Source organism: Tilletiaria anomala (assembly GCF_000711695.1).
Source record: "Tilletiaria anomala UBC 951 chromosome Unknown K437scaffold_156, whole genome shotgun sequence".
Taxonomy (NCBI): domain Eukaryota; kingdom Fungi; phylum Basidiomycota; class Exobasidiomycetes; order Georgefischeriales; family Tilletiariaceae; genus Tilletiaria; species Tilletiaria anomala.
Genome location: NW_013546866.1, coordinates 19,667 through 28,724, shown reverse-complemented (window position 1 = coordinate 28,724; position 9,058 = coordinate 19,667). Strand labels below are relative to the sequence as shown.

General features: G+C 54.3%; 4 protein-coding genes across 4 annotated transcripts; 3 read left to right on the top strand and 1 right to left on the bottom strand.

Annotated features, from left to right (window-relative positions):
- Nucleotides 1–716: 716 nt before the first annotated feature.
- Nucleotides 717–1,587, top strand: K437DRAFT_260020 (uncharacterized protein). The gene is made up of 2 exons (XM_013384720.1): nt 717–865; nt 932–1,587. The coding sequence occupies exons 1-2, from the start codon at nt 761–763 to the stop codon at nt 1,292–1,294; spliced, it is 468 nt and encodes a 155-aa protein (XP_013240174.1). The 5' UTR covers nt 717–760; the 3' UTR covers nt 1,295–1,587.
- A 343-nt stretch (nt 1,588–1,930) lies between these two features.
- Nucleotides 1,931–3,648, top strand: K437DRAFT_260018 (putative serine/threonine protein phosphatase 4 catalytic subunit). The gene is made up of 5 exons (XM_013384719.1): nt 1,931–2,294; nt 2,366–2,580; nt 2,644–2,930; nt 3,008–3,083; nt 3,170–3,648. The coding sequence occupies exons 1-5, from the start codon at nt 2,275–2,277 to the stop codon at nt 3,487–3,489; spliced, it is 918 nt and encodes a 305-aa protein (XP_013240173.1). The 5' UTR covers nt 1,931–2,274; the 3' UTR covers nt 3,490–3,648.
- A 5-nt stretch (nt 3,649–3,653) lies between these two features.
- Nucleotides 3,654–5,021, bottom strand: K437DRAFT_260016 (uncharacterized protein). The gene is made up of 3 exons (XM_013384718.1): nt 4,684–5,021; nt 4,334–4,599; nt 3,654–4,252 (listed from the first exon to the last, which is right to left on the bottom strand). Exons 1-3 carry the CDS (start codon nt 4,704–4,706, stop codon nt 3,735–3,737), a joined length of 807 nt encoding a protein of 268 aa, XP_013240172.1. The 5' UTR covers nt 4,707–5,021; the 3' UTR covers nt 3,654–3,734.
- Nucleotides 5,022–5,244: 223 nt separating this feature from the next.
- Nucleotides 5,245–8,432, top strand: K437DRAFT_296716 (uncharacterized protein). Its single transcript, XM_013384717.1, has 2 exons — nt 5,245–5,639; nt 5,713–8,432. Exons 1-2 carry the CDS (start codon nt 5,507–5,509, stop codon nt 8,247–8,249), a joined length of 2,670 nt encoding a protein of 889 aa, XP_013240171.1. The 5' UTR covers nt 5,245–5,506; the 3' UTR covers nt 8,250–8,432.
- The last annotated feature ends 626 nt before the right edge of the window (nt 8,433–9,058 follow it).

Here is a 9,058-nt window from a genome sequence, read left to right as displayed (position 1 = left end):
GGGGGTGGGGGGAGATGCTAACTGTCCAACAGCTTCTGCAGATCCCGCAACAACGGCGCAAAGGAAACTGAAAACCGGCAACAATCCTCTTCACTGCGATCAGACGGTCCGCTAAACCGTCGTTTTAGTGCCACACAATGCACATGGTCCGTCCGAGCAACCTCTCTGGTATCTCTCACTCTCTCCCGCGAATGGCAACAACAAGACAGATATGCAGTCACAGAACAGTCATCGAGTCATATTTTGTCACTAGTAGAGGATACTGAAGTACCGGATTGAGGCCTGAAAGGCCGAGACCTGATGTCGCTGTGTGAGCGTGATTGACTCATGATAAGGGCGCCTGGACAAAGTAAGGTTTGCGCTCAAAAAGGCATGGAGTTTGCGCCCAAGCCGTGGGTGCAATTCAGTACCATAGGAGTGGTGATGTGGAATGTTGCTCGTATTCAGTAGTCTGCAACGCGGTTCGCTTTAGTATCAGCATCTGTCACTGTCTTACAACTGGAACTCATTCAATGTGGCGATGTATTCGAACGACTGTCAGGGGAGAGCTTCTAAGATGGGAGGCATCTACTGGCGTGCAACTAGCTCTCAGTGGGCTGGCGCCGGAATAGAGTCATGTCTCTTTCATCATGTCAAGACTATGCACGTTCTTTCGTCTGGCGTGTATGCTACACGAATCCGCGGTACCTACACGCCATGCAATTAACCGCCAGACGTCTCGCTTAGCGGCATTGGACGCATGTCCTTTCTTCCTACTTGAATGGCACTACCGCCTACATCTTTACTTTTTAGAGAGGGTGGCAGACCCGTAATTGGAATTATAGTTACAACAGTACCTCACTCAAGGCAGCTCCGACCCAGCCGTCTTCAAGGCACGTGACATAGTCAGCGCGCCGGCATTCGACACGATCAGCCATAGTAGAATCCTCACCAGCCAGGCCTTGCAATACGTGACCTTCGTTCCTTCCCTGTCAAGTTTCATGTGCCCGGTCCACGTAGTGTAGGTGTTGTCACCATCTTTCTTACCGCTCGTAAGGTCACAGAGGATGACCAGCTCGTGCGGGCTCGCCTGCTTGTGGAAGACGTTGAGCACACGGTGCTTGCTCAACAAGGCGACGCCCCAAGCCTTGCTCGCCAAGCTGTGATGCCTTGCGGAGATTTCGTCAAGGTCATCGGACCGATAGCAAAGCCTTTCCCGTTCGCCCTAGACAGGAAAGGCAACCGTACACTCCCCCAGCGGCTCGCAGTGCGAGTGAACAGCTTGTGGAAGCCGTCGAGGAAAGACTGGACCTGAGAAGCCATTCTGTCGCTTCAGTTCAGAGTATGCTGAGGGAGCGCAACAAAGCATGTGTATAGTGGTTTCTGTCAAACGAAGCGTGCTGTAGACCTCGGGGTGAAGATCACAAGATGCATAAAAGGCGTACACGGAGGTCAGAGAGGGTGTCGCGCACGTCTCAATCAAGTTCGAGTGCTCGGCGCCTCGACCACGATGGAGCACGGAAGACGCTGCGGCACCGGCCATTATTATTGCCGTGACCGTCGGCGCTCACCGTAGGCAAATGCGCAGATGCGCAGAGGCACTTTACGTGGTAAGGGAATAATGGCTAGATTCATAGAAGTCTTGAGAGGCGGAGTCGACCATGAGTGATAAGGGAGACAGAGACACTGGGATCCATGCCATTACATGCTGAATGTATGATCACGTGATCCATTCTGTGCCTTCACGACATTGCGGACATTATTAGAGGGGAACTCATATGGTGGTTCGCACGCGTGCAGCGTGCCGCCTGAAGCCAGCCAGCTGTAACAACTTCTGGCCTTTTGATTGCGCTGCAGTGCTGCACCAGGCAGCCGGCACCACATCACGTCAGCGATCAAGGCTTGTCTTCTTCCCTCTATGGCGGCGACTTCTTTCACAGCACCATCATGAGTTCAACTGAGTGTTCTGAATCATGCCACCACATTTTATCGAAGGTCAGCAGTGCGCATCATCGACAAACTGTGTGACTGACCTTTGCAAACCTGCTGGATGGCAGCGCTGGACGTGCCAAAGGGTGCTGTAACAAACACTTTTCGATCACGCACAGGTGACTTCGTTCAGGCCATCCAGAGCTGGGATCAGCGCATCCTAGCCACACAATAACGACGACGGCGATAAAGACGAGGTGATCCGTTCGGTGCCAAAAAATCGTCTAATCGGATCTGGCTCAAAGTTGCTCCTGTGCCTCCCATATTGCACTTGCGAGGCCTTGAGCCCCTCGGTGGACGCTCCTCATGCCATCGGATCTGGACAAGTGAGTCAGACAGGGTGCAGCGAGTGCCACACTCTGGTGGTTGCTCATGGATGTTGCATCCTTGGCGACAGTCAAATCGAGCTGCTCCAACAGTGCAAGCAGATCAGCGAAGAACAGGTTCGGAATCTTTGCTTGAAAGCTCGAGAGATTCTGATTGAAGAGGCGAACGTGCAACATGTGGATGCGCCCGTGACAATATGCGGTGACATCCATGGTCAGTTCTACGACCTGCTGGAGCTCTTCAAGCATGGCGGCATGTGCCCCGAAACAAAGTACCTCTTTATGGGTGAGTGCTTTCAAAGGCCCTCCATTGTCAGCAAGATTGACAGAGTCCCCGGCCACACGACAGGCGACTTTGTCGACCGAGGTTTCTACAGCGTCGAAACCTTCCTCCTCCTGCTGGCTTACAAGGTCCGATACCCAGACTGCATCACTCTGATTCGTGGCAACCACGAGTCGCGCCAGATCACCCAGGTATATGGATTCTATGACGAGTGTATGCGCAAGTACGGCAGCGTGAACGTCTGGCGATATTGCTGCGAGGTATTTGACTACCTTGCCATCGGGGCTGTCGTGGATGGGAGGGTGTTCTGCGTGCATGGCGGACTGAGCCCCAACATCTCAACGATCGATCAAGTGGGTCGTTCACAGAGCCTCTTAGTGCACTTACGCTGGTTGCGTGCAGGCTAACGCGTCACGCTGCCCACCCCTAGATACGCTCCATCGATCGCAAGCAAGAAGTGCCACACGACGGGGCCATGTGCGACCTTCTCTGGTCCGATCCCGATGGTGCGTGTCTTCCTCCTGTCCTCGGAGGCATGTGAAATCTGTTCCATCGGCTAATATCTCTCGTCCTCTCTGTCCTTGCTCCGCAGACATCCAAGGTTGGGGCATGTCGCCTCGCGGCGCAGGTTTCCTCTTCGGCGCAGACATCGTCTCGACGTTTGCGCACAATAATGACCTCGATCTGATCGCCCGCGCGCACCAGCTTGTGCTAGAAGGCTACAAGCTCATGTTCGACCAGACGATCGTAACAGTGTGGTCCGCGCCGAACTACTGTTATCGCTGCGGCAACGTCGCCAGCATCCTCAAGCTAGACGATGCGCTCAATCAAAAATACGAGACGTTCACCGAGGCGGCGCAAGAGGCGCATGGCGCACCGGCCAAGCGACCTGCCCCGGACTACTTCCTCTGATTTTACTTTTATGCAGTATATCAGTCTTCACTCGCTTTCCATCGCCCCCAATTGCCACTCGCCACCTTTCGTGTTTCTTCTGCATTTGCCTGTTGACCATCCTTTTGTAGCAATAGAGAAGATGACTGATAAGCGCTGACAATGCATACTTCATACCAGGAGTGCGCGCTCGACTTTGGATCATTGAATGCTATAGATACACGTGAGTTCAGGACAAATAGGATGCTGCTCGTGCCACGTCGCCGTCACCTCAAAACCCCCTCATCCAAGACGCCCAGTTGCACCCATGCGACTATCAGGTCGCACACGCCCGGGTAGCCTCCCCCACTCGAGTTTCCACTTTGCTTGAACTCGTCGAATTCGAACAGGTCAAACTCGCGTCCGAAAGCGATAAAGTGCGCAAAGAGACTGTTAAAGTGCCCCTCGCAGCAGAGATGAAGGAGCCATTGGAACTGAGCGTGGTAGATGTGCGCAAAAACACGCAGAAGCTGCTTGTAGATGTGTTTGGCCGTCACCATGAACGTTGGTGGAAAGTCGCGCGCGGCTTTGGTCGGGAAGGTGGCTTCGTCGCTCAGAAGGCCGCCGACCCAGGTCATGACGTAGTCGATGTACTGGGGCGCGGGTAGCTTGACTTGCTTGCGATTCTGGTCAACCCAGGTGTAGTCTAGCCCAATTCCTGCGGACATAGTCGGGTTGTTCTGCACAGTGCAAAACTCGGTGATGACGCCGTAGAACTGGTTAAGGTTGTTGAAAAAGTCAAAGACTGTATGCATTGAAAGTGGGCATGTCATGGCATGTCAGCTTCTCGTCGGATGCCCAGCGCGCCTTGCGTTGAAAGACTCACGATTGACAGCGACCCATTCCCGCTGATCCACGTACTTAGGCAGCACTACGATCGTCTTGAAGCTTCCCTTGATCAGTGCAGATCGTACGAACGGGTTGCAGAGGTAGAGTGGCTTTCCGTTTGTCTGGCCCAGCGCACCTGTTTGCTGTTGTTGTGGCTGGCTGAACTGACTAAAACCGCCGCCGCCCGGAAATTGGGGCAGATCTGGACTGGTCGGAGAACGTTGTGACGATCCTTTCGGACGACCTGAACGTCCCATAGACCGCCTGAGATTGCGAAGAAGATTTGGGTTATCCGTCATCGAATTGTGAGCGAAAGCAGGCGGGCAATAAGCAAGGGCGTGGACCCACCCTATAGAATTGAAGAAGCTCATGGTGTACGCTCCGCTTGTCCGTGCGCCCGGCGCATATAATACGTCAACAAGAATAAAAAGAGCGCCTTCCGAGGTCTTGACTTTCGCAAATTGAGCTAACCAACGTGCAGGTCCCTAGAATCCGACCGGGTGAAGGTCCAGCTTCACTGTCAAGCCTGCGCTCGCGCGGGAGATGCGCACACTCAGACTCGTCTCTTACTTTTCACTTCTAACTGGTGTGTCCCTGTGACTCCAAACACAGAAACACTGTGCGCGCGGTTTGAAGGCTTCCTGATCTACCTGCCTGCCACTTGCCGGCAGAGACGAAAGGTGCGATGCTTCTGAGCGCTTGCAAGGCTGTCACAATTGCCAATGGATGAGGTGCTTAAGACTGGGGCTTTCTTTGGAGTGTGGGAGGAGGGTACACTGGCTTTAGGGTTACACACTGACTCGTGCGCCTGGTTCTTGCTCCTCCATCGGTCAGCAAGACGAGGACTCGCTTGTTTTGACAGCTGCATGTGCCAACCTGCCCACAACTCGAGCGATGTACATCCTTTACCTTCATCCAAACCTCCCTCCCTCTCTGGGTACAGCGTGCTTGTGGCAGGGCATGCTCTTGCACAGCACATTGCCATGTCGGCTCCGGACTCTTTTCGCTGTCCTGCGGGCGTTGGAATCGACGCTGTGATTTACATCTGAGTTACACAGGTCGAGTTTATCGTTCATCCTTATGCTGTGGTGAGCGACGCAATATCAGTTCGTATTACCTAGCCAACTTATTTCGACACTAATGCAGGCCAAGGGGAAGGCACAAGGACAAGATGACATCTATGACCACTCTGTTCCACGTAGGACCGGGTCCTGAAGAATTCGTGGAATTCAACGAATCATTCGGATCAAAGGCTTTCCTACAACATGTCTGGAACTCTCATGTCACGCCTATCAATGACAATGGTGCGCCTATTATAGAAAATATACATTCTGGAGTGCGAAGCTTAATGGAGGATCTCTGTGTGTCTACTTGCAGATCTTTCCGGGTCAAAACTTCACTCTGCCAAGGCGCGTGTGTCCAATACGCAGCCGCCGTGCATAGAATTTCCTACGATCCTGCGAAAACGCGGCAAAGGCAATTCCTACAAGTTCTCCGGTCGGTGGATCAGCTGGGACGAACTTTCGCGTCGAAATCCTCTCGCCGTCAAGTCACCGCCTAGTCTGGAAGAGTTCATGGCGAGAGGTGGAAAAGTCGGAGAAGGCAAGGCGATCTCCCCAGGAGGGTGGTTAGGTGCAGATAATGTGCTGCGCAAAAAGGCCGAAAAGGCTGTCAAAGAATCCGGAAAGGCCGATGGCTGGATTGGCAAAGGTTCGGCGGAGAGCATTTATGCCCCGAAAGCTACCGCGCTACCAGACGCAGCACCTCCTGCCGTCCTGCCCAAGCTTGCCAATGGCGTCCCGTCTGCATCGAATGATGGAGTCGCCAGCATCGGTGGCGCTCATAGCACCATAACCCCAGAGACTCCAAGTCCGCGCAAAGCGGGAGGAGCTCAACTCGAATCCATGCTGGATCGACTGCGTAATGCGCGAAGTGGACTTGGAAGTGGCGCCAGCATCTGGGCATCGCGCAGCGCTGCGATGGAGACGCTCAAGCAAGAGACATTGGTCGTAGCAGGAGAGAATGCAGAGGTACCCGGATCACCCAAATCCCAAGCGCGAGATCGGACAGATCAGATCGATGCGGACATTGGAAAAAGCGGGTCAAAAGATGCAGAGGACTGGCATCCTAAGGGAGTTCAAGCTCCCTCGGCCACCAAGACGCATACGCCAGTGCTATCAGAAGCCCCGCAAGTAGCTGTGGGGGCGGCAGCAGAAAAGAAGAAGTCGCGACGAGTGCGAGGGAAAGAGAAGGAACGAGATAAGACGCGTGAGCCCGCTCATGTTTCAGTATTTGGGTCTGCAGAGCAAGCCGAGCTCTGCACTCAACCTCATGGGATAGAGGAGCAGCCAGAAGTGAGCCAGGGAGGCGAAGAACAGACCGACGTCTCGGATCCATCGCCGGGCAAGAAGGAGAAGAAGCGCGGGCGTCGAGGACACAAATCTTCCGCCGCTGGTTCCTCCAGTCTGGAGGCTGCGAGTACCCGGCAGAAACTTCAAGTGTCTTCCTCCCCAGATTGCAGGGATGCCTTTGGGTCTCGAGGAGAGGCGAACGAAGACATGCATAGGTTAGAGACGCAAGAAGTGGAAGAGCCTGCAAACGACCCATCGGACGTGTCGGCACTTTCCATAGCCGACCCGAGCTTCTCTGAGCCTGCTGTGCCGGCATCTCCGCAAGGGGCTGACGATGAACAAGGGTCGGGCCTGATTGAAGACGAAGCAACACTGCCTTCATCATTACAGAGTGGTACGGTAACCAAGCAGGGTGCGGTTGGCCCGGACCCCGCTGCTGGCCGGATTTTGGTACCAGATTCAACCTCCGCAGGAGCAGCAATCTCATTTGAACAAAGACTAGGACAAGGCAACGGATTCGCCGCGGCGGCAGCGGCTGAAGAGGTACCAAAGGCTATGAAATCCTCAACAGCCCCGCCGGCGGCGCATTTCAGCTGGGCCGACGACAACCAAGATGAAGAAGAACTTCCAGACCTGGAAGACTGGGGGATCTCTCTCGAATCAATCAAACTCGCTGCCTCCTCGATGTCTCTATCAAAGATTGTCTCCAACGCTAACACGCAACATTCCAATGCGGCAAGCATCGGTACCCGTGCAAGTCCAATCTCTGGGCATGCGACGATGGCTGACTCTCACAATGTGCGTCATAACGCAGGCCAATCAGCCGCGTCTGGGGAAGGAGACTGGCGCAACACCCGTCAATGTAAGCAGCGGGGAGTCGGAGGCAGTGGCAAGGCGGAAAGGAAGCACAAGGTAAAGGGCGAGCTTTTCGGCGCTGCTAGCGGCGGGGGCGATCAAACATGCAATTCGTCGTGCAGCGAGCTGCCGAGCGAGAACGTTAAGGATGTGAAGATCAGACAGGAGCAATATGAAAGTGCGGCACCTGTTGCTCGCAAGCCAGTAGTAAAGCTCCAGATTCGCGGCCGCGCAGCAGCAGCAGCGGCGGCGGCGGCAGAAGGCAACGGACATTCTGCGGAGGCGGTCGCTGCAACTTCAGGTTCGAACTTGAGCTTGCCACGTCCAAAAGCGCAGACCTCATTTGCCCCCCAGCCGCTGGCAGCACCAAAAACAACGCGCAGTGCTGCGCCAGAGGCTCCATCTTGGAAAAAAGCGCTCTCCGCGATCGACTCCGTCGCCACCCGCAATGCAAACGGGAACGACTACTTGTACTGGGAACGAAGAGGCTCTTCTCAGTACGTTCGTGGTGGAGCAGAGCCGGCAATGACGATGCGCAAGCCCGATCAGCCGCACCGACGTCCTCGCATCACTGCTGATCAGGGCACGTTCGCCCGATTGGCAGGTGACATCCTGGCTACGAACGGAGCAGGCGCCGCTGCTGCTGCTTCCGCACCAGGCGCAGGTCCTACGCTAAGAATTGGGAGAGCAACAGGGAACAAAGCTTGAACGAGAGAGTGAGATCATCCCATCCGCCACCACCTTGTCAACAGTATGTACCGCATTATCTATCTCAAGAGAGATCTCAGAGGGGACTATTTCATCTGCAAACCGGTAAATTAGAGTGACGCCTTCAGCGAGCGTCAGGATTGTATATTCTATCTACCATGTAGAATCTTTGTATTTCTTTCCTATTGCTCAGTTGCGTAACCCCCCCCCCCCTTCAGAGGCAAATTCTTGGCTAGTAAGAGACGCTTTGAAACTACACTTGAGATGTTGCTCATTGCAGCGCTTCCAACCAGGCGAATCTCACTTTCTGCAAGCGCGTGCCAACCTGGAACGGGCCACCGTAGGCGCACACCTTGTTCTGGGTTCCAGCGAGAAGACCATCGTCCTCGCGCTTGAAGTCCTAGGACCTCGCAATTGCGCCTCGGTCATCTCGAGCCTTCGTTGCAACTTTACTCGGGTAGCAGTCACCAAGAAGTCGGCACTATCGTGTGCCATAGACTTTATGTTGCATGTCGGCTGCGAAAAATGACGCACGGCTGACGGCATCGTCCGGCGTCGACTACACCACACAAAAATGCCCTAACTATATCCATAGAGCTAAGGTTGCTGCCAAATGATGCCAAAAAGTCCCATGGCGGGTCGAACTCGTGATATCTCACTTTTGCATTTTCGCAGCGTATTCCATCCACAAATCGCTCTCCCGAACACAGATCCAATCTCCTGGCCCTGGAAGAAACGAACTTAGGATCCATCTTTGTGTACCAGAAGAGCCCTGTCACTCGCCCTCTTGCGTAGGATGATGATACTGG

Bases quoted from the DNA above. Each gene is read 5' to 3' on its own strand.
- K437DRAFT_260020 (XM_013384720.1), top strand. From the start codon at position 761: ATGGCACTACCGCCTACATCTTTACTTTTTAGAGAGGGTGGCAGACCC. The intron at 866-931 runs CTTCAAGGCACG...TAGAATCCTCAC, and splicing joins GGCAGCTCCGACCCAGCCGT to CAGCCAGGCCTTGCAATACG.
- K437DRAFT_260016 (XM_013384718.1), bottom strand. From the start codon at position 4,706: ATGAGCTTCTTCAATTCTATAGG. The intron at 4,600-4,683 runs GTGGGTCCACGC...TCGCAATCTCAG, and splicing joins AGCTTCTTCAATTCTATAGG to GCGGTCTATGGGACGTTCAG. The intron at 4,253-4,333 runs GTGAGTCTTTCA...CAATGCATACAG, and splicing joins GGAATGGGTCGCTGTCAATC to TCTTTGACTTTTTCAACAAC.
- K437DRAFT_296716 (XM_013384717.1), top strand. From the start codon at position 5,507: ATGACATCTATGACCACTCTGTTCCACGTAGGACCGGGTCCTGAAGAA. The intron at 5,640-5,712 runs GTGCGCCTATTA...GTCTACTTGCAG, and splicing joins CACGCCTATCAATGACAATG to ATCTTTCCGGGTCAAAACTT.
- K437DRAFT_260018 (XM_013384719.1), top strand. From the start codon at position 2,275: ATGCCATCGGATCTGGACAA. The intron at 2,295-2,365 runs GTGAGTCAGACA...CCTTGGCGACAG, and splicing joins ATGCCATCGGATCTGGACAA to TCAAATCGAGCTGCTCCAAC. The intron at 3,084-3,169 runs GTGCGTGTCTTC...CTTGCTCCGCAG, and splicing joins TCTCTGGTCCGATCCCGATG to ACATCCAAGGTTGGGGCATG.